Raw genomic sequence first — 24957 nt, 5'->3', positions numbered from 1 at the left:
AGATTTTCCTCATAAATTAACTTTAAAATGATCTGGAAACAAGATTAGAGTCTTCTGGCACAAGATTCACATGTTATTAGCTGCATCATGTCATTGCTTTGAACATAGGGCCTCTTTCAATTATCTTTTGAGAAGGACAACAGTTCCAACAATGTGGCATTCCTTCAGCATTATGAAGTATCAGCCTAAATTTTGTTCTAATCTGGAATGAACCCACAACCTCTTGGCCTGGAGACAAATGCAATAATAAATATGATGATTAAATACAATGTGATATTTTCCTTCTGTGAGATGATGACTTAATCTGGACAACTACAATGGTACACAATAGATATGTAAGACTGTTTGCTTGGTTGGGTTTGGAACATGAGGAAATACATAAGCCAGAGAAGATTTGAGTGATAAAGAGAGAGAAGAAATAAAATTCACCTTGCATTTATCTCATGCCTTACATCAGCTCAGTACATACAAAAGAACTTTACAACGAATTAAATAATTTTGTAAGTTTAGTTACAGTTGTGATGCAGAACATTGTGATGAAAAGTGTCTGAGTATCATTTTTAGAGTTTGGATTTTAAAATAGTGGCATGTGGGGTTACTTACTTTTCAGAAGAGTTCAAAAAAAGCTCACACAGTCCTTTTGGAATAGTGACCTTATCCCAGTTTGTGTCAGAGAGCAGAGGCCTCCTGGAGTATTAATGGGAGATTGTTTTATCTGTAGTAGTTTACAACAGGTGGGGTAAACATTGTGGACCATTAACTTGTTTTTTTTTCAGGATAATCAAGCATTGAATTTAGATAAGAAAATCCAGAGATGGAAAGTTATTAGGTAGCTCAGAGGAGATCTGACTGGGTCATTACCACTCCTTTAGAGAGGAGTTTTTCAGAGCAGTTAAGAGAATACATTACCTCAGTTAAAAAATATATAGTTTTTGCAACTTCCATAACATGGGTATTTGATTAGAAATCTCCAGATTATTAGAAGCTGAGAAAGTTCAAGCTCTCCATATTTTGCATATTTATTTAAGAAGACTTCGCAGATCAGAGAAAAGAACTGGAGAGAACCAGCTGAGTTGAATTTCTGTGAAGTCATGGTGTTGGGACATGGAAAAGACTTTGTTTTACTTTGTGTTTTAAGGTCTTTCAAATTGTGATCTCTATCTTAGATAACTTGGTTTATTTTTTTTTAATGTCTTTAATGAACTTCTGTTGTTAAATAAACTCTGCACGCTTGTGTGACTATGTTACAGTGACCATGTTAATTAAACATGGGTCTGATTTTGTCTAATATACTATCAGCAGTTTTTAATAATATCATAGATTATACATGGTCTCTGGGAGCCCTCTTGTAGTGCAGTAGTAGTGTCCCTACCCCTGGACTGAGAGACTAGGGTTCAAGTTCCATCAGTTCCAGTGGGGTGTAATAACACCTCTGAACAGGTTGATTGAAAATAACATAGCTCTCTGGTAGAATATTAAATGGATGAATTTGGGTTTGCAGTGAAGTAGACTGGAGGATGTTATTGAAGATAAAGAATGTGGGTGACTGTAGAGCCACTTAAGATGGAGAACCATTGATGGAAAGAATGACCTTTCCTAGTTCTAAATTTCTTGTGAATTCTAGTGACCATGCCCTCACCAAAGCAGTTGCTAGAAATTCAGTTGCCAGACAAATACATATTTTGAGGAGATTGGTGTAGGGTCCAGGGATTACTTGGTCCTTTGGTAATGAACCTGCTTTATTCATTCACTTATGGGTTCCAGATGTTTTCCATAAGTAATCTTTCCACAAGTCCAGCACTCAGAGTTTCTGATGGATTAAGTGATAAAGGGCACTGAAGAGACCAAGATATCGCATGTAACACATTACACAAAACCATCATGCCAGTAATAGTCACACCGTACCCAACCTCACTCAGATTTATGAAACTCTTCCAATGCTGGGGACTCTGTATGTTAAGTAACTGTACAGATAGAGAGATTCCAGGCTTGATTGACATTCTGTGCTGGGTTAGATAATAGTCTGTCTCAGCATCCCTGGGTCAAAGAAGGGAAATACATTAAACAAAAATCCGAAAGAACTGTGGTAGTGGAAATCAAAACCAAAACAGAAATTGCTGGAAAAGCTCAGCAGGCCTGGCAGAATCTGTGTAGAAAATTCAGACTTAACATTTCAGATCCTGTGACCCTTCTTCAGAACTAATGGCAGCTAGGAAAGAGTTGGTATTTATACAGAGGTGTGTGTGTGTGTGTGGACAGCGGGGTATTAAAGTAGAGAGTGTGGTGCTGGAAAAGCACAGCTGGTCAGGCAGCATCTGAGGTCAGTCTGAGAGAACGAATAGCTGCTAATGGAGACTATTAATGGCTGACAATGGTTGTGTGTGGTAGCAGTCCATGTGATGATAAGGCCTGGTCGTGGGGTTTGGGATAAGAACAAGGGAGAATGTGCTCATGCTCTAAGATTGTTGAACTCGATATTTAGTCTGGAAGAATGCATAGTTGGCAAGTGGAAAATGAGGTGCTGTTCTTCCAGCTTGTGCTGAGCTTTGCTGGAGCACTGCAGCAAGCCTGAGATAGAGATGTTGGCCAGGGAACAGGGTGGGGTGTTGAAATGGCAGGCAACTGGAAGCTCAGGGTCATTTTTGCAGAAAGAATGTAGGTGCAAAGCAGTCACCCACTCTACGCTTCATTTCCCCAATATTGAGACCACATTGTGACTGACAGCTTTCTTTAACCAATTCTCTTGCTTCCTGTAGTAGGGAGAGTGAGCAGGACAATATTTTTCCCTCGCTGCAAAGTGTATTTCAATTCATGGCAGTTGAGGACGAAACTGATATTTCCATTTGCCAAGCCTGACACCGAAAATGGTCAGGCTTCCGTACAAAGAGAGAGCATTTGACTGAGGCATTGGAGAAAAGAACTCAACACCTTCAGGACATGAGGCAAGAAAATTGGTTAAAGCAAGTTAAAGGGGATAAACAAAACTCTCAAATACCATGATGTCTAAGTTTTTATTATTCAACAACTTATATTTACCTAGTGCCTTTAACATAAAACATCCCAATCATTTCATGACAACATTGTAAGACCTAAATTGACAGTAAGCCAAAGAAAGAAATGTTGGGACAGTGACCAAAATTGAGTCAAGGAGATAGCTTTGAAGGAGGGTCACAAAGAAAGACGGAGAGGTGGAGAGATTTAGGAAGACACCTTATGGCATGGATAATGGAAGACAGGACTGTCAAAGAAGAGCTAAAGAAAACTGGGGATACACAAGAGACAAGGACTGAGTCATAGAGATGTACAACACGGAAACAGACCCTTTGGTCCAACTTGTCCACGCCGACCAGATATCCCAACCCAATCTAGTCCCACCTGCCAACACCCGGCCCATATCCCTCCAAACCCTTCCTGTTCATATAACGATCCAGATGCCTTTTAAATGTTGCAATTGTACTGGTCTCCACCATATCCTCTGGCAGCTCATTCCATACATATACCATCCTCTGAGTGAAAAAGTTGCCCCTTAAGTCTCTTTTATAACTTTCCCCTCTCAACCTAAACCTATGCCCTCTAGTTTTGGACTCCCCCACCCCAGGGAAAAGACTTTGTCTATTTATCCTATCCATACTCTTCATGATTTTATAAACCTCAGCCCCTGATGCTCCAGGGAAAATGGCTCCAGCCTGTTCAGCCTCTCCCTATAGCTCAAATGCTCCAACCCTGGCAAAATCCTTGTAAATCTTTTCTGAACCCTTTCAAGTTTCACAAACGTCCGATAGGAAGAAGACCAGAATTGAATGCAATATTCCAACAGTGGCCTAACCAATGTCCTGTACAGCCGCAACATGACCTCCCAATTCCTGTACTCAATACTCTGACCAATAAAGGAAAGCATACCAAACACCTTCTTCACTATCCTATCTACCTGCGACTCCACTTTCCAGGAGCTATGAACCTGCTCTCCAAGGTCTCTTTGTTCAGCAACACTCCCTAGGACCTTACCATTAAGTATATAAGTCCTGCTAAGATTTGCTTTCCCAAAATGCAGCACCTCACATTTATCTGAATTAAACTCCATCTGCCATTGGCCCATCTGCCATTGGCCCATCCCGTTGTCCACTGTCTTCACTGGACACTTCTTCACTGTCCACTACACCTCCAATTTTGGTGTCATCAGCAAACTTACTAACTGTACCTCTTATGCTCACATCCAAATCATTTATATAAATGATGAAAAGTAGTGGACCCAGCACCGATCCTTGTGGCACTCCACTAGTCACAGACCTCCAGTCTGAAAAACAACCCTCCACCACCACCCTCTGTCTTCTACCTTTGAGCCAGTTCTTTATGCAAATGGCTAGTTCTCCCTGTATTCCATGAGACCTAAAGTGCAGAGAAAGTGTTGTGGGGGCTGGAGAAGGTTATGGAGATATGGAGTGTTGTTGGGGCTTGGGGAGGTTATAGAGATAGGGAATACTGTAGGGGCTGGAGGAGGTTACAGAGATAGGGAGTACTGTCGGGACTGGAGGAGGTTACAGAGATAGGGAATACTGTAGGGACTGGAGGAGGTTACAGATAGGTAGGGGTGAGGCCATGGAGTGATCTGAATACAGGAATGGGATTTTTAAATTTGGAGCATTGGTGGACTCACAGCCGATGTCAGCAGGCAGAGCAATAATGTTAAATGAACTTGTAACAAGTTGGATATTCTCATAAAAATCCCTCCTGCCCACTTCATTTATCAATCATCTTATGGGTGTTGGGAAGATCCTGTTTAAATAATTAGTTGGTGAACTAACTTTGATTCTTTTCTTTTAACAGTTGCAAATTTTGAAACAGAACCGACAGAGCCTGGCCCCCTTGGTGAGTAATGAAATGATCACACATTCACTATGGTTTCAGTTTAAAGAATGCTTGAGCCTTTGTTACTGGTTTACTATAATTTGTTGGCCAGCTTTGCTCCTCATTTGACTTTTCCTTGTGGATATCTTTCACCATTACATCCTCCGAACATGTAAAAATGTGCAGGTTGCTGGTACCCGATTTCTCCTGTCACAACATAGAACACAGGAAACAATGATGACATTTCTTTTGTATAAGGATTTTACTTTGACCTTTACTACAGGAGAGAATGGAGTCTTGCTTCTTATATTTTGACACTGTTGAGAATGCACCTAGAGCAATGCTCAGTGTCTGTCTCTTTATATAAGGTGTATACTTGCTGTGAAGGTAGCTGACTGGGTTGATTCCTGGGCAGAAGGGGTTATCTTATGAGCAAATGTTGATCCTAAACTCATTAGAGTTTAGAAGAATGAATGGTAATCTTATTGAATTATATAAGATTCTGAGATTCTTAATAAGGTAGATGCTGAGCAGATGTTTCTCTTTGTGAGGGTTGTAGAACTAGGGCACAGTTACAAAAGAAGGTGTCTACCATTTAATCGATTCATGGCGCAGTTTCATACAGGCAGTGGCAGAGACGGGTTTGAGTCCAGTACAAGACCCGGTGGCGTCAGCAGCGGCTGCATCAGTGAGGTAGGCCTGAAGTGGATACGTGGTGGCAGCGGAGTCGGGTTTGGGGAGCTGCGGTATCCAGTGGCATCGGTGGCGTCTGCATTGGGGAGGTCCAGTGAGGACTCATAGTGGCGAGGGCGTGGTTGGAGGTGAGATGGCACAGAGTAGTGGTGACTTTCATTCCAGTGGCAGTGGCGTGGTAAAGGGGTGTTGTACCTGGCCACCAGGCCATGACCCATGATGGAGCGCTTAACAAGAAGGACTGTAGGATTGAGCACACTTTCTTTATTTGTTCATTTTTCTGCCTTTATGTTCTATGTTTTGGTTTAATTGTCTGTATTTTAAGTTGGCACCAGCGACTGGCGATAACACTTTTCACTGTATCTCAAAACCAAATATACGTGACAATAAATAAATCAAATCAAACCAAATCAAATCAAATCAATAATATAGAAACAAAAAGAAATTTATTCTCTTGGTGGTCTTTCATGTTTTGAGCTTTCTTCCTCAGAAAGCAGTGGTGACTGGATCATCGAATACTTTCCAGGCTGAGTTAGAGATATTTTTGATTTACGAGGAATCATGGGTAATGGAGGGAGCAAACACAAGAAAATGGAGTTAAAACTACAGTCAGATCAGTAATGATCTTAGTGCATGGTGGAGTAGGTTCAAGGGACCAAATGGCATATACCTGCTCTTATTTCTCATGTCCTTATGTTTCCAACTTGATTTCCTCAGTCAGGACCTTGTCTACTGCAAGTGTATATCAGAAGTTCAGTCATGTAATTAGCCTCAGCATCCTTGATGAAATGGACATAAAAAAAGTTCCTTAACATATGACCAGGGAAGTTGAGACTTCTCTGTATGGAAAGTCAGCAAACTATCTTTCTTTTCAAATCATAGATGTGTATAGAATTTTTCCACATGCTCATTTACCTTAACAACTGAAGATAATCATCACCAGTGCACCCCTGCAGAGGTTGCATAGTGGACAGGGGAGATAGAAGAAGGATGCAAGGAGAGAATACAGTTTTAAATCTGACCACAAAAGAATATTCAAACCAGGAGCCAGGAAATGTTAAATCACTGAATTCCCTTGAAAATTATTGTGAAATCTCCTGCTTAAATCTCCTGAATATGTTCAGGGAGCTACTGGATGGAGAGAAAATGTAATGGATATTATTGAGCATGAATATGGTGTCAATTGTTGAACTTAAATCAGGGATTGGGATCGGAGATGCGGTGAAAAGGGTAAATACTGTCCGGTTAGAATATTCCAGTTTCATGCATATGCAATGAAATGCATTGACTGTGACCTCACCAGTTTGAAATAAATGTTTGAGTAATGGCATTTCTTTTGGGTACAAGTGTGTGTCAATTTGAAAAAAATTTTTTTAAAATTGTTGGTAACTTGTGCCTGTTGTTTTGTGGCAGGGTAAATACTGTGATGTGTAGAAAATCTGTGCTTTCCTTGTGTAATGCAGCTTTAAGTTTAATGGAGTGATGATCATTGAGGATATTCATGAATTCTTCTAATTCTGCTTCTGTGTGAATCTAAATATCATGTGTCAACTCAGATACATAAGGTCAGTTCCCACTTTCCGTCACTTCAAGAAACCCCTTCTCTCAATTCCTTCCAGGGTTTAATTCCATCTCCAATACACGGCCACGCCCCCACTCCTCCACTGTTACTACTTTACATGACTGCACTACCCAATAAATGAGTTAGTGAGAATAAAAAAAAGGCCCCTGTAGTGATAGTCACGAGGTCAACCAGGTGGATCTCATAGAATATGAGTTCCCTGATTGGGGGCTGTTAATCTGGTCCCATCAGGGAGCCCTGGCTGAGAGATATAAATAGGAATTACTGAGGTTCTGTTCACTCTAGGGCCCGGCTCTGAGCTAGCTGGGGCTGTGTCATGTACTATTCATGTGTAAATAAGGGTAACTTGGTGACAGGTTACTGTCCTCTGTGGAGTTATTTCTCCCCCTAAAACCAAAATGTAGCCCCCTACAAGAACAAGTTTGCTAGGTGTGTGTGTGGTAATGTGTTGGGGAGATGGTAGTGTTGGAAGTGGATTTAAACCCTGAAAGGTTTTTGAAGTGATGCAGACTGGGAGGTGGTCTCTCTTTAATTTCTACACTGGGACCATTATTGTTCATATACAAAAATAATTTGGTCTCAGAAACTGAAAACATTTGCAATGAAAATCACATTTTCATGCCATTAAGCTCAGCACCAAAATACAGTAACAGATAAACAGACCCACAGAGTGGACAGGTAAGTGGCAAATTGACTTCAATATGAAGAAGTATAAAGCGGTTCACTTTATTTTAGTATGGATAAAGAAGTGACATACACCCAGGAAAGCAAAAACTAAATGGAATAGACATGAACAGAGATCTGGGAATACTGGATTCCTGAAGGTAGCTCATATGTTGATGAAGCCATAAAGATTGTTGCCGGGAATGGAGGGTTTGAGCTATAAGGAGAGGCTGGATAGGCTGGGTCGTTTTGCACTGGAGGGTAGCAGGTTGAGGGGTGGCTAGAATAGGTGGCAATAAATATAAGATAGTCACAAACAGATCCATAAAGAATTTAAGAGGAGTGTTGTTACACAGAGAATGATGCCACGTGGAGAAATCTCTCAGCACCAATTAACTTACACAGAATTAAAATTCAGCTCCTGGAGTGTGTGCGCGGTGAGGAGGGGAGGGGGTGATATAAACAATAGCAAAGGCAAGATAGGCCAGTTTGTCCTCTTGGTGCCTTGGGAGTAAAGTTATGTCCAGATCAGACATAAAATGTTAAAGATGTACTGAGGGTGAAGGAAAATTTGATGATTTCATGACTTTTGAGGTGAAAGGAGCAAGATTTAAAAAAGACAGGGGAAACTTTGTTTTACAAAGAGAGTGGTTTGTGGATGGAATGAACTGCCAGAGGAAGTGGAAGATGCGGGTACAGTTGTAATGTTTAATAGATATTTGGATAAGTACATAAATAGGGAAGGTTTGGAGGAGTATGGGTCAAGCACAGGCAAGTGGGACTAGTTTAGTTTGGGATTATGATTAGATTAGATTTGATTAGATTAGATTACATTACAGTGTGGAAACAGGCCCTTCGGCCCAACAAGTCCACACCGACCCGCCGAAGCGAAATCCACCCATACCCCTACATTTACCCCTACATTTACCCCTTACCTAACACTACGGGTAATTTAGCATGGCCAATTTACCTGACCCTGCACATCTTTGGACTGTGGGAGGAAACCGGAGCACCCGGAGGAAACCCACGCAGACACGGGGAGAACGTGCAAACTCTACACAGTCAGTCGCCTGAGGCGGGAATTGAACCCGGGTCTCAGGCGCTGTGAGGCAGCAGTGCTAACCACTGTGCCACCGTGATTATAGTCAGCATGGACTGGTTGGACTAAGAAAGACTGTAATATTTGAACTTTTAGCTTTGTTTCTTTACTTTCTACTTAAAACTAAAAAGGTGTCACTGTACTATAATTACTACAATGTTTAACTTTCAACTTTGATCTTTCTTTCTGCCTTGTTCTTAAAATTCTGTACCTAGGCACGTGTACCTAAGGTGGTGACATTGTGCACTTTTCACTGTACTCCTGTACTTGAGTACATGTGACGATAAAATCAAATTGACAAATCGACAATTGAAGTGTCTTTTCCCTGCTCTATGACTCTATTAGAAACAATGTAATAGGATTATTTTCTAGAATAATTGATTACAAATATAAGAGGGTAATGTTAAATGTATATAAGAACTTGATGGGACTGTAATCAGAGCACTGTATGCATTTTTGGCAATCACAATTACTAAAATGATGCTGAAGTGTTGGAAAATGTGCAGGAAAATGTTACCAGGGATGAAATTAACCATTTTGAGGATGCAATTATCAAGAAACCTGGAGCAGGCTGGAGTAGTATTCAATGGAAAAAGATGAACAACAGTTCTCCATTAAAATTAAATAAGGATGTTTAATATAAGTGATATAGAGAAACTATTCCTGCTTGTAGATGTATCTAGAACAAGTGGCAATAAATATAAGATAGTCACAACAGATCCAGAAAGAATTTAGGAGGGGTGTTATTACACAGAGAGTGGTGTCACACGAAGAGAGAGATTTTAAATCTCTCGGCAATGATTCACTTACACAGAATTAAAATTCAACCTTCTAGAGTAGTTGAAGAACGTTGTGTTGATATATTTAAGGAAAAGCACAGCAGGTCAGGCAGCACCTGAGAAGCAGGAGAGTCAATGTTTTGGGCATAAGCCCTTTATCATGAATGTGGGGGAGGGGGTAAGGAGGCTGAGAGATAAATAGGAGGGTGGAAAGGCCTTAGGTAGATGCAGGAGAGGGGTGATTGTGATAGGTCAAAGAGAGGGTGGAGCGGATGGTGGGAAGCAAGATGGACAGGTAGGACAATTCAAGAGGGTGGTGCCGAGTTGGAGGGAGGGGCGATAAGGAAACTGCTGAAGATGACATTGATGCTGTGTGGCTGGAAAGTCGCAAGGCAGAAGTTGAGGCATTCTTCCTCCATTTGGGACTCACACACCAAACAACCCCACCATCCTGTGGCCGACCACTTCAACTCTGCCAGGGACATGCAAGTCCTGGGCCACCTCCACTGCCAAATCCAAGCCACTTGATTACTTATTTTACTTTCAAGTTTATTCATAAGATTTTGTACCCACGCAGACATGGGCAGAATGTACAAGCTCCACACAGTCAGTCAGCCGAGGCTGGATTCGAACCCTGGTCCCTGTTGCTGTAAGGCAGTAGTGCTAACTATTGAGCCACATTCCAGTACAGCCATCTAAAACCTACTCTGTTTCTCTGTTCATAAGCAACTGACTGTTGTTTCCATGCATGGCATCAAATTTTTAAAGAGGTTCAAAACTAAAGGATATTAAAACTGTTTTTCATAACTATATTTACATAAATGGACATTCATAGCTGTCAAAGCAACATTTGGCAATACAATGAGAAACTGGCTCATAAATATGTGCTTCTAAAAAGGTCTGTAGGTTGCCTCTAATTGAATATAAAGATCTCACTTAATTTAAGAAATGATTTATGAGGATGTTGCCAGGATTGAAGGGTTTGAGCTATAGGGAGAGGCTGAATAGCCTGTGCTATTTTCCCTGGAGTGTGGGAGGTTGAGGGATGACCTTATAGAGGTTTACAAAATCATGAGGGGCATGGATAGAGTGAATAGCCAAGGTCTTTTCCCCAGGGTGAGGGAGTCCAAACCTAGGGGGCATAAGTTTAAGGTGAGAGGGGAAAGACTTTAAAGGGATCTGAGAGGCAACGTTTACATGCAGAGGGTGGTGTGTGTATGAAATGAGCTGCCAGAGGAAGTGGTAGAGGTGGGTACAGTTACAACATGTCAAAGGCATCTGGATGGGTATATGAATAGGAAAAGTTTAGAGGGATATGGGCCTAATGCTGGCAAATGGAACTAGATTAATTTGGGATATCTAGTCCGCATGCAAGTGTTGAGTCGAAGGGTCTGTTTCCATTCTGTACAGCTCTATGACCCTATGATTGATATATTCCAGACATCTTGAATATGTGACAGGTCTCCATCCAAGATGGCCGTCTAATAATTTCAAAACAGTCCAACTGGAGCCAATATTCCAGAGTGAGTCAGAACCGTAATATACATCTGGGCAACTTGTAGGAACAACTAGCAGGAACTCATTTTAATTTCTGCTTTTGCTGCATCGAGCTAGGAAGAATTTAGTAAACGATCCAGTTTTTTTTTTAAAAAAGGCATCATTATTTTGTCACAATTGGATTTGATCAAACTCACGCAGAGAAAATGATCATTTGACACCATGAACATATGCCATTTGTTTTTTGCTCAGTGGAATAGAGAGATTGATATGTTCTCCAAAAATCTGACAGTTATGAAAAAAAGTGACATCCAGCAGAGTCATACTGATTAAATAGGACATGTTTGAACACGGTCTGAGTACTGTTTTAATGAGTGTTTGCCAAGAATACTTGGACCAATCAATTTAGCCCTTTGGAACTATAATATTTGGACAGCTGCTTTCTATATTTTACCCCTTGCTATTAATTTGTATAATTTGGCTTCTCCTCTTTGGACCAGTCCCTCATGTAAGAAAATGCTTTGTTTGGTCCTGGGATTACGAAGTCACACTGGCAATGTCATTCCAGGCACTGCTGTTGGTTTAGCTCTTATCTGATCAGAACCATTATGTACTCCCTCCCAGCTTATCATTCAGAATAACTACTTTGAAGTACCCAGAGAAGGCACTGTGCATCCTGTCTCATTTTAAGTGGTATTGTCTGTCAAAGTGCCATAACAGAAAGGTCAATGTCAACCCACGTATTGTCCCATAACAGAAAGATTTTGATGATCATCTCCAGTTTCTGGGTTGGACTTGTATTCAGGAGCCACAATTCAAATTGAATTACATTATCAGTTAAGGGAAGTGTGAAATAAATCAGAATGGTGAAGTAGTTGGCAGTTTAAATGTTCCCTTTGGACCAATGGCATGTTCCAGTTTCTGTATTGAATGACAAGCCAATTGAAGAACTGCACACTCGAATCCATCTTTGCTGACCTCACACACTGTTCAAGCAGTTCAGTGAGGAGCACTGTGGGAGAGCTGGTACCCATCTGAAGGCAGTTACAATTCCCCCGAGCAGCTGGGATCGAGGGAGCTAAAAATAGTGCAGCAACAGATTCACTTTGTAATTCCTGAAGATTTGAGCTATAGGACAAACAGTAACTAGTGGATTTATCAGGTTGGATTTTGTCACAAAGGCAAAGGTGGTTTTGAAGGCAGGCCTGGAGGCAATCTCTCATCACGGGCTGGTATGTCAACCTCTCCTTCTGATTCTACTTTGGCCTGTTTTCAGGGAGGCAGCCTCTATAGAAGGCGGTAGCTACTTACCTGTGAGCAACAGATAATCAATTTTAAACAAAAACAGAAATTGCTGGAAAAACTCAGGAGGTCCGCTTTTGTTTCTAACTTACAGCATCAGCAGTTCTTTCAGTTTTTATTTAGATAGTCAATTTGGCTGCTTAACGTGCCGATTTAAAGCACTGCACATTGTTATGATTCCAGTTGATGTAAGGACTGGACAAGTTAGGCCTCAGAAAGAAACCTGGTTTGGTAGACTTTTTTTTATTTCTAAACATTAGGTCAGTTACACATTACATTCCCAAGAATCTGCCTTGTACCTTTAACACAAAGCAGAAAACATTTAATAAATAAGAAAAGTTTGAATTATATTAAGTTTAAAAGAAATGTTGGAAAGATTTTATGACAGACATCAGGAGAGAATTCAAATTTACATTATTCCTTCTTTCTTAGCAATTTCCTTTCAAATATTTATCTCCGGGGAAGAGTTACATTATCCCCACGCCAAGGTTTCCCACTCAGCCTGACATGGTTTCCTTCCCGCAAAACTCTGCACATTCATTCAGTGTTTTTTTTCTTTTGGCTGCTATCTCTCCCTGGTGAAAGATTGGATGTTGGCTTGAAAAGCACAGTCAAGTTGAGCTTGAAAGGAAGGAGACAGGATTAAGTATGAAAGAAACAGAACTGGTCTTGAACATCTTAGCTTTGATCTCTTTAGTAATGAGCTGGAAGACATTCTGGTTCATGAATCTATGGGTCACAACTGAGAAGCTAGCTAAGGACAGTTTACTTATTGAAACCGGCTTCTATATTGGAGATAATGTCAGCAGGTGGTATGCATAGGGAGTAGGAGGTTAACACTGCAAGGTTTAGGAGGAGATGTGATGGCTAGATTTGTGTTAACTGCAATGGGGGCAGCTTACTTAGTCTTAGCACTCTGGAGCTGTACTGGGGAGAAAAATCAGCCATGGTTTGATTCCTGATCATTGCCCATAACCCACGTCGGAAGATCGATGCACATCCCAATCACCGGGTAAAAACTAGTTGTTCACTTTGGCCTGTTGTCTAGAGTCTCACACATACATGAAGGCCACGACTCAGCAAATCCTTTCATCTTATTTGTTAACATACTCACATGATAGCATTCTAACCTCTGAATCACAGGTTCAGTTCAAAAAATTTAGGTTGTATTGAGGGAGTGCTGCAATTGTGAGAGCTGCAGTCCTTTGGCTGAGACATTGAGTATGTGGTTCAAGGGTCTTGGCCAATGTTTGACCCAAAAGGAGCTCCAGCCTACATGACATTAACTGCTCTCCAAAATGATTTATTTGTTGAAATTAGTTCAACTGTTTGGGGGTGTTCTGCACAATATGAATACAAATCTGTCTCCCTTTCCGAGTGTGAAGAGTTAAATTTTCTGCTACATTTTCTATTCAATTTCATACTGAAGTCCAGCTTGGTGTGGTTACTATTGCAAGATAGTTTGATCCTTTGATTATCTGGACGCTGGCACCAGTTCAGTCGCTGCAATTTTATGCCATCATTTATAGTTGCACAGACTATTTCCTTAAATCTGAATGAACCGTTAGACAAAATCTGTACAGTGTGATTAACCTTCAAAATTTGGCCTTTTTTGAAGAGACTTTCACATGGACAACTTTGTTTTATTTAAACTTGATATTTCGATGTTTATAGATATGTTCCTCAACATCAAATCCATTTGACATTTTTCACTTTCATATATTTCTGCTTTCCTTGATCTTTGGCTGAAGTTCCTGAGACTGTAGTCTTTTGCCAAAAGCAATTTCCATGAGTGAGGCCGACAGCAATACATGCCAATGTCATGCAACCATACATCATGGAATGAGACCATTTGACCCGTTGTGGCTGTGCCAGGTCTTTGGAAGAGCTGTCCAATTAGTGCCATTACCCTGCTCTTTCCCCTTAGCCCTGCAATTTCTTTTTCCTATACAAGAATCTATCCAATTCACTTTTGAAAGTTACTATTAAACATGACTCCACCACCCTTTCAGGCTGTTCCAGATCATAAACAAGTTGATATATTTAAAAAAAACTCATCTCTCTGCTGTTCAAATGATCTTACATCAGTGTCCATTGGTCATCGACCCTCCTGCCAATGAAAACAATCTTCTTATTTATTCCATCAAATTATAATTTTGAATTGCTCAAGGTCAGCCAGATGCTAGTTTTCAGCCAATTTCATTCATACCATGTGATGTCAAGAAATGGCATTGGATGTAACAAAGGCTGTGGCCTCTGACAATATACTGGCAGTAGGACTGAAGACCTTTGCTACAGAAATACCTGCTGCTATAGTCAAGCTATTGCAGCACACCTGGCATTTACCCAATGATGTCGAGAATGGCCAGATATGTCCTGAACATAAAAAGCAGGACCGCTCCAACCTGGCCAGTTACTACCTTATCAGTCTGTTCTCAGTCATCTGCAAAGTGATGAGGCAGTCATCATCAGTGCTCTCAAGCGACAGTTTAACAGCAACATCCTACTCACCAATTCCCAGTTTGGATTCCATCAAGACCAGTCAGCCTATTATCCTCTTCATTGCTTTATTCCTGAGTTTCATTCACCAGGCCTGTACACCCAAGTCCAGGTCATCAAAAAGAGAACTGGCTCAATACTAATCCCCTGGAGACATCATTGTAGTCTTCTATGTAATCTGGAAAGAAAAATCCTGTTAACCCTCACCCTCTGATTTCTGCTCCTTAGCTAATTTTGTAGCTATGCAGATATCGCTCCATTAATTGTGTGGCTTCACTTTTGCTATTAATCCTGTTAGTTAATAGTTTATCAAGAGCTTGTTGAAAATCTATGTGCATAATATCCACCAGATAAACAACCTCCTCTGTTAATTCCTTAAACAAAGTTAATCAACTTCAACAGCTCCCTTCTCATAGAAAAAGCCAGGCACATTCTGATCCCTCATTCTAGTAGCTATTTTTCATCTATGAATGTGGACAGTCAGTTCACAAGACTATTTCACTATATGGGCACTACATTCAAGCTCAATCTAGTCCCCATCTGTTAAGCACGTTTATGTTCTGTCAGCAGAGACTGCTGTAGAACAACCAGGTTACCTCATTTTGTTTTCCCACGTTTCCACAGTTACTTCAGTTGAGAGGAGCAAACGCAGCCCAGTTCGGGGATAACACTTGTCCATAGAACCGTAGAATGCCTAAAGTGGAAGGAGGCCACTCGGCCAGTCAAGTTCACACTGACCCTCCGAAGAGCATCCCAACCCCCTATCCTATAACCCTGCATTTCCCATGGCCAGTCCACCCCACCTGCACATCTTTGGACTATGGGAAGAAACTGGAGCATCCAGAGGAAAGACATGGGGAATAGATTAGATTCCCTACAGTATACAAACAGGCCCTTTGGCCTAACAAGTCCACACTAACCCACTCAGACCCATTCTCCCACCCTATACTTACCATGAATGCACCTAACACGATGGGCAGTTTAGCATCTCCAATCCACCTGATCTGCACATCTTTGGATTGTGAGAGGAAACCGGAGCACCCGGAGGAAACCCACGTAGACATGGGGAGAATGTGCAAACTCTACACAGATGATCACCCGAGGTGGGAATTGAACCTGGTGCTGTGAGGCAGCAGTGCTAACTACTGAGACACCATGTGGTGAACCAGTTGAATTTGTTTCTACTACATCCACATCTGACCATTAAAACCATGTTTTCTTTCCCTCTGTCTGTCAGATTGCAGGGAGGAGCAATATCCATGCACCAGACTCTATTCCGTACACAGACCTTGCAAACAATGCCTCAAGAGCCTTTGCTTTTACAGGTAAGCACACTTGGTCCTCATGATATACCTTTTTCAGAAAACTTAACTGATGTCTTACTTCTGCCTTTCACTGAAACTTTATAAACTTGCTTATCCTTGATGCTAGTTTGCGTCTGCTGTAGATGCCACCTTAGTGTGACTCCCGCTTGTGAAGACTTACTCATTGCACACCCTCTCAGCATAACCTGTGAGCGGCACAACAGCAGCCACTTTGCTTGGATATTGCATCAAAGTGTCAGACTTGGTGTCAGGCCTGATCCATGCCATTGAGCTGCTTCTTTAACAGCACATGAATGTTCAGAGAAACATTTCAGGTCAGATTCACTTCATTCACTCTGTGGAGCTTGTCTTTGAGGAGTGACACAAACATAACGAACATGCCACACATCAGCAAGTTGACCACCTGAATGAAATTCAGTTTCTTCTCCTTCTCCATTTCCAGGAAAATGTGTATCTTGTAGCCAAAGGCTTCCTGTCTTAGTGGGGAGGGAGTGGCTACTTTTTTTTTAACCTGGCAGAATGGGAACAGAGGTGAGAGGTGTTAAGACTGGGTGATGTATTGACCTGAAGTCTCTTCACCCCAGCTGAGGCTGCCATGACTGAGAGGTAGGTGGGGCCTGAATTAATCGGTATGATAATCATTCATTGCAAGCTCCAAGTGAGGCTTGTGCCTTGGTGTAAAATCCATTGGAGAAACCCAGGGGCCAGGGAGGCTGTATTTTTTGATCTTTGGAATTCAGAAAGAGGAGGAATGCTTCTCCTAGGTCTTGAAATCAGTTTTGGGTAGCTCATGCTCCTACCATCCCACTCTGTCCTTACACTGATTTGTGCAAAGACTCTTGCCTGGCTTCTCACAGCACATTGCCAGGCACCATGTCCTGAGTCAGCTACTACCCCAGAGCCAAATAACCCTGACCTACCCCACCTCTGTCGTCATTCCTGTTAGTCTTGGTCTGGAGATAGACCTCAAGTATGAAATGGAGATTCAATCTCATTCTGTTCTCCTTATCTTCTAGGTACTTCCCCCACCTGGGGCACACTCCCCAACTCCATGCACTAATCCTGCCCTAGTTTATAAATAGCCCCAATATCTATAAAGAGCACGTCAATGGCCCAACTCGTAGAATCTCTACAGCAGGCTATTTGGCGCACTGACCCTCTGAAGAGCATCCCAACCAGACCCAACCTGTCCCTGTAACCCTGCATTTCCTATGGCTAACCCAACTAGCCTCTAGCCTCTAGCCTGCACAGCCTTGGACACTATAGGCAATTTATCATAACCAGTCCACCTAACCTGCACATCTTTGGACTGTGGAAGGAAACTGGAGCATCTGGAGGAAACCCACACAGACACGGGGAGAACATGCAAACCCACAGAGACGGTCACCCAGGACTGGAATCGAACACAGGTCCCCTGATGCTATGAGGCAGCAGAGCTAACCATTGAGCCACAATTCATGTTTAGGCAATGTCAAAGCCAGCACATAACCTTACACTTTTAAAAAACCCAGCTTCATAAATAACCGCAGGCTGGTACGTGTGAGGCAGCTGTATGTGAGGTCAAGAACTGCAGGATGAAAGAAATCACACGAGAAAAGTCAGAGAATCAGAGATCTTGCCAATCTTAATAACAGTTTTTATTTACATTTTGTATCTGTTTCACCAAACTTAAGTGGCTCAGTGTCACACTTTGTTTTATAAAGCTCCAATGAAGAATTATAAGATATTTTATTATGTTAAGGGTGCTACATAATTGTAAGTTATTATTGCTGTTTTTGGCCAAGGAGCCAGCAGCTTTTACCGCCTCTATAAAACTGTGCAGCACCCACAAATTTCCCAATGCACTGTAAGAACTGGTTCTTTGCAATTCCTGCCTTTCTTGACAGATATTCACTGACCCCAATGTAGAGTCATAGAGATGTCCAACCCATCCATGCTGACCAGATATCCTAATCTAGTCCCATTTTCCAGCACTTGGCTCATATCTCTCTAAGAAGAAGGGCCTGTGCCCGAAACGTCGAATCTCCTGTTCCCTGGATGCTGCCTGACCTGCTGTGCTGTTCCAGCAATAAAGTTTCAACTCATATCTCTCTAAACCCTTCCTATTCATATACCCAGCCAGATGCCTTTTAAATGTTGTAATTATTTCAGCCTCCACCACTTCCTCTGGCAGCTCATTTCATGCACACACCACCTTCTGCATGAAAAAGTTACCCCTCAGGTCCCTATTTCACCTCTCACCTTAAACCTATGCCCTCTGTTTTGGACTTGCCTACCCTGGGAAAAAAAGAGCTTAATTATTTACCCCTATCCAGTCCCCTCATGATTTCACAAACCCTCTATAAGGTCATCCCTCAGCCTCCAACCCTCCAGGGAAGAGCTCTGGGCCAATCAGCCTCTCCCGATAGCTCCCTGGTGTCTGCCAAATAATTTGCCTGGGGCCATGTGCACAGTGAGTCAGGCTTACCTTCTTTGTGTTTCACTCATTAATGCCTGCCTTTCAGTAATGAGGAGGTCATATAGTGAGCCGACATGTTCAAATCCTTCCGCTGAAACACAGTTAGAGAAACTGTCGCTTAACTGGAAATGGGAGCCTTGCAGTTTTATCTGTGTGGGTCTGGAAGGATCCTTCAGGTACCCTCACTTTGCCCAGGCCACATTGTGATAACAAAGCTTGCATATCATCATTCAATACCAGATCAGAGAGTGACCTCCTGGAAGCATGTTAAGATTCTTTAAATTGGTCCTGGCCCCAACTTGAGTATCAGCTACAGTTCAGTAAGGATCTGATGTGTGTTATGAGTGGAAGAATGTCCAGAGGTAGAACATAGAACATTACTGCACAGTACAGGCCCTTCAGCCCTCGATGTTGCACCTGTGAAACCAATCTGAAGCCCATCTAACCTACACTGTTCCATTATCATCCATATATTTATCCAGTGACCATTTAAATGCCCTTGGTTTAAAGTTGGGAGGTCTACTACTCTTGCAAGCAGCGTGTTCCACACCTTTAGAACATAGAACATAGAACAATACAGCACAGAACAGACCCTTCGGCCCACGATGTTGTGCCGAACATTTGTCCTAGCTTAAGCACCCATCCATGTACCTATCCAATTGCCGCTTAAAGGTCACCAAAGATTCTGACTCTACCTCTCCCACAGGCATAGGGGAGATGTCAGGGAACCCACCCCTGACATCTCCCCTATACCTTCCACCCTTCACCTTAAATTTATGTCCCCTTGTAACACTCTGTTGTACCCGGGGAAAAAGTTTCTGACTGTCGACTCTATCTATTCCTCTGATCATCTTATAAACCTCTATTAAGTCACCCCTCATCCTTCGCCGTTCCACGAGAAAAGGCCTAGCACTCTCAACCTATCCTCGTACGACCTATTCTCCATTCCAGGCAACATCCTGGTAAATCTTCTCTGCACCCTCTCCAAAGCTTCCACATCTTTCCTAAAGTGAGGCGACCAGAACTGCACACAGTACTCCAAATGTGACCTAACCAAAGTCCTGTACAGTTGCAACATCACTTCACGACTCTTGAATTCAATCCCTCTGCTAATGAACGCTAATATACCATAGGCCTTCTTACAAGCTCTATCCACCGGAGTGGCAACTTTCAAAGATCTATGAACATAGACCCCAAGATCCCTCTGTTCCTCCACCTCACTAAGAACCCTACCATTAACCCTGTATTCCGCATTCTTATTTGTCTTTCCAAAATGGACAACCTCACACTTGGCAGGGTTGAACTCCATCTGCCACTCCTCAGCCCAGCTCTGCATCATATCTAAGTCCCTTTGCAGCCGACAACAGCCCTCCTCACTATCCACAACTCCACCAATCTTCGTATCATCTGCAAATTTACTGACCCACCCTTCGACTCCCTCATCCAAGTCATTAATAAAAATTACAAACAGCAGAGGACCCAGAACTGATCCCTGCGGAACTCCACTTGTAACTGGGCTCCAGGCTGAATATTTACCATCTACCACCACTCTCTGACTTCGACCGGTTAGCCAGTTTTCTATCCAATTGGCCAAATTTCCCTCTATCCCATGCCTCCTGACTTTCCGCATAAGCCTAACATTGGGGAACCTTATCAAATGCCTTACTAAAATCCATGTATACTACATCCACTGCTCTACCCTCATCCACATGCTTGGTCACCTCCTCAAAGAATTCAATAAGACTTGTAAGGCAAGACCTACCCTTCACAAATCCATGCTGGCTGTCCCTAATCAAGCAGTGTCTTTCCAGATACTCATAAATCCTATCCCTCAGTACCCTTTCCATTACTTTGCCTACCACCGAAGTAAGACTAACTGGCCTGTGATTCCCGGGGTTATCCCTATTCCCTTTTTTGAACAGGGGCACAACATTCGCCACTCTCCAGTCCCCTGGTACCACCCCAGTTGACAGTGAAGATGAAAAGATCAATGCCAACGGTACTGCAATTTCCTCTCTTGCTTCCCACATAATCCTAGGATATATCCCGTCAGGCCCGGGGGACTTGTCTATCCTCAAGTTGTTCAAAATGTCCAACACATCTTCCTTCCTAACAAGTATCCCCTCTAGCTTACCAGTCCGTTTCACACTCTCCTCTTCACCAATACGGTCCCTCTTGTTCATAAATACTGAAGAAAAGTACTCATTCAAGACCTCTCCTATCTCTTCCGACTCAATACACAGTCTCCCACTACTGTCCTTGATCGGACCTACCCTCGTTCTCGTCATTCTCATGTTTCTCACATACGCATAAAATGCCTTTGGGTTATCCTTGATCCTATCCGCCAAAGATTTTTCATGCCCTCTCTTAGCTCTCCTAATCCCTTTCTTCAGGTCCCTTCTGGCTGTCCTGTATCCCTCCACTGCTCTGTCTGAACCCTGTTTCCTCACCCTTATGTAAGTCTCCTTCTTCCTCTTTACTAGACATTCAATCTCCCTCGTCAACCAAGGTTCCCTCACACGACCATTTCTTTCCTGCCTGACAGGTACATACATATCAAGGACACGTCGTATCTGTTCCTTGAAAAAGTTCCACATTTCCACGGCATCCTTCCCTGACAGCCTATGCTCCCAACTTATGCTCCTCAGATCCTGTCTTACAGCATCGTAATTACCCTTCCCCCAATTGTAAAACCTACCCTGTTGCACGCACCTATCTCTCTCTATAACCAAGGTGAAAGTCACAGAATTGTGGTCACCATCACCAAAATGTTCACCCACTAACAAGCCCATCACTTGTCCCGGTTCATTACTGAGTACCAAATACAATATGGCCTCCCCTCTGGTCGGACAATCTACATACTGAGTTAGAAAAGCTTCCTGGACACACTGCGCAAACACCGCCCCATCCAATCTACTTGATCTAAAGAGCTTCCAATCAATATTTGGGAAGTTGAAATCGCCCATGACTACTACCCTGTGGCTTCTGCACCTTTCCAAAATCTGTTTCCCAATCTGTTTCTCCACATCTCTGCTGCTATTGGGGGGCCTATAGTAAACACCCAACAAGGTGACTGCACCTTTCCTATTTCTGACTTCAGCCCATACTACCTCCAAAGGCAGATCCCCCTCGAACTGCCTTTCTGCAGCCATTATACCATTTCTAATTAGCAACGGCACCCCCCCTCCTTTTTTACCACCCTCCCTAATCTTACTGAAACATCTGTAACCAGGAACCTCCAACAACCATTCCTGTCCCTCTTCTATCCACGTTCCGTGATGGCCACAACATCATAGTCCCAGGTACCGATCCACGCCTTAAGTTCACCCACCTTATTTCTGATACTCCATGCGTTGAAGTATACGCACTTGAACCCATCTCTGTGTCCGCAAGTATTCTCTGTCAGTGCTACCTTCTTCACAGCCTCCCTACATTCTTGGACATCCTGACAAACAGCTAGCCTACTTGCTGGACTACATGCTGGACCATCCCCCTGCCAAATTAGTTTAAACCCCCCCCCGAAGAGTGCTAGCAAACCTACCCCCCAGGATATTGGTGCCCTTCTGGTTCAGGTGCAACCCGTCCTGCTTGTACAGGTCCCACCTTCCCCAGAATGCAGTCCAATTGTCCAAATACCTGAAGCCCTCCCTCCTACACCATCCTTGCAGCCACGTGTTCAACTGCACTCTCTCCCTATTCCTTGCCTCACTGTCACGTGGCACTGGCAACAACCCAGAGATGACGACTCTGTCTGTCCTAGCTTTTAGCTTCCAGCCTAACTCCCTGAGCTCTTGAATGACTCCCCACCCCTCTTCCTACCTATGTCGTTGGTACCAACGTGCACCACGACTTCTGGCTGCACACCCTCCCCCTTAAGGATTCTGAAGACACGGTCCGAGACGTCTCTGACCCTGGCACCCGGGAGGCAACAAACCATCCGAGAGTCTCACCCATGTCCACAGAACTGCCTGTCCGTCCCTCTAACTAGAGAGTCTCCTATAACTAGCGCTCTCCTCCTCTCCCCCTTTCCCTTCTGAGTCTCAGAGCCAGACCTTGCGCCACAGACCCGGTCACTGCAGCCTACCCCTGCTAGGCCGTCCCCCCCAACAGTATCCAAAGTGGTATACTTATTGTTTAGGGGAACGACCACAGGGGATCCCTGCACTGCCTGCTTCCTCCCCTTCCCACCTCTAACTGTTACCCAGCTACCTCTGTTCTCTGGCGTAGCTATGTCCCTGTAGCTTCTATCTATCACCCTCTCAAATAATCCTCAGATCATCCAACTCCAGTTCCAGTTCCCTAACTCGTTCTGTGAGGAGCAGGATCTGACTGCATTTCCTGCAGATGAAGTCGGCAGGAGTATCAGTGGTCACCCCTACCTCAAACATCCTGCAGGAGGAACATTCCACTGCCTGCGCTGCCATTACTCTACACCTCATCTCCAGAACAGGAACATTGAGTAGCTTACCTGTGGACTTTAAAATTAGGTTAGAGGAGGAGGATGGGAGGGAGGCCCTACTATGTAGGACCTGGGGTCTAGAACACACCCACTTAATATCAATCACTTACCTTCCCGACCAGCTCTGCGCTCCAACCTCACTTCCGCCCAGCTCGCGCCGTTCTCTACTCTGCATAAAGAACCTACCTTTGACATCCGTCCTATATCTATCATCCAGATTAAATGGAATCTGGAAATAGAGGCTGCGTGGTACAATAAATGTCAATGGTAGAAGCATTCTACAGCTTCTGTTGAATTTTGCACCCAACATTTACATTGCCTGCTTTGCAGCCTTCGCAGGATCTATGTGGTTAACAAGGAAGTCTGTGTCCGCACTGTCTGCGCCCATGAGGAGCTACTGAGAGGTGAGTGTGAGGCCTCAGAACCACAATGGAATAAGGAGCTAAGGCACATGGGCAGGCAGATAGGCACATACCACTTTGGGGAGTTGTAGATTCCTCTCAAGGCTGCACTGGTCATCCGGACATTGGTTTGAGAGGTCTGGAGTCAGTGCTGGTTATTTTCAGAATATATGCTGGAGCATTAGCCTTCAACCCAGTGCTGCTGGTCTTAAGGGTCAGTATTTGGAGAGTCAGAGGTATGAAGTTCGATGACACTTGTTTTTCTCACTGTGCTGCAGTCACCGTTAGAAGGTGCAGTCCCGTTCAGTGTTCAAGTGTTAGTGTCGAGAGTGTAGTGCTGGAAAAGCACAGCAAGTCAGGCAGCATCCGAGGAACAGGAGAATCGATGTTTCGGGTATAAGCCCTTCATCAGAAAACAAGGTGTCCGAAATGTCGATTCTCTTGCTTCTGAGATGCTGCCTGACCTGCAGTGCTTTTCCAGCACCACAGTCTCGACTCTTATCGCCAGCATCTACATTCCTCACTTTCTCCTAGTTCCCGTGTTAATGCATGGCACAGATCTTCTTCGGGACATCTTTTTTTTTTCTGACTCATTCGTGGGATGAGGGCAACGCTGGCTAGGCCCAGCATTTATTGCCCATCCCAGCGACGAGTACATTGCTGTGAGTCTGCAATCACAGAATGGGCCAGACCAAATAAGGAAGGCAGTTTCCTTCCTGAAATGACATTTGTGAACCAGCTGATTTTTTTCCCCCAACAATCAACAATCATCATTCGATTCTTAATTTCAGATTTTTAAAAAAAAATTATTGATTTAAATTTCACCATAGCAGGTTTTGAACCTGGGAACATTACCTGGGCCTCTGGGTTAATAGCTGAAAATGTGTTGCTGGAAAAGCGCAGCAGGTCAGGCAGCATCAAAGGAGCAGGAGAATCGACGTTTCGGGCATGAGCCCTTCTTCAGGAATCATGCCAGAAACGTCAATTCTCCTGCTCCTCGGATGCTGCCTGACTTGCTGCACTTCTCCAGCAACACATTTTCAGCTCTGATCTCCAGCATCTGCAGACCTCACTTTCTCCTCTGGGTTAATAGTCTAGCAATAATATCACTAGGCCATCACCTACCCTTAATGACACAGACGTTAAGCTGGAGCAGCGGGTGATACTTCTGCATGGGGAGCTATGTGGCTTTGGAGGATACAGTAGCAAGTGAGGTGGATGGGGCAGTTGGTTCATTTAGGGATTTTTTTATATGCTGAAGAACTACAAATTGCTGAAAATGTTGTTTGATTTAGAAATTGTGGATACAAACACAATGGACTGTTAGTGGCTGGAGGAAGATGTCTGCCAGAGAG

The 24957-nt window shown here is 43.2% G+C and overlaps 1 protein-coding gene across 1 annotated transcript in view; it reads left to right on the top strand.

Annotated features, from left to right (window-relative positions):
- Positions 1-24957, top strand: part of mfap2 (microfibril associated protein 2) — a 49143-nt gene that overhangs the window by 19303 nt on the left and 4883 nt on the right. The window contains exons 5-7 of the mRNA XM_043675438.2: positions 4825-4866; positions 16197-16284; positions 23532-23605. Coding sequence (XP_043531373.1) covers positions 4825-4866; positions 16197-16284; positions 23532-23605 — 204 coding nt within the window. The remainder of the gene's footprint in view (positions 1-4824; positions 4867-16196; positions 16285-23531; positions 23606-24957) is intronic.

Source organism: Chiloscyllium plagiosum, unplaced genomic scaffold, assembly GCF_037043375.1.
Source record: "Chiloscyllium plagiosum isolate Xiang-an unplaced genomic scaffold, Cpla_swu_hap1 HiC_scaffold_37, whole genome shotgun sequence".
Taxonomy (NCBI): Eukaryota; Metazoa; Chordata; class Chondrichthyes; order Orectolobiformes; family Hemiscylliidae; genus Chiloscyllium; species Chiloscyllium plagiosum.
This window is presented reverse-complemented; position numbering and strand designations above follow the sequence as displayed.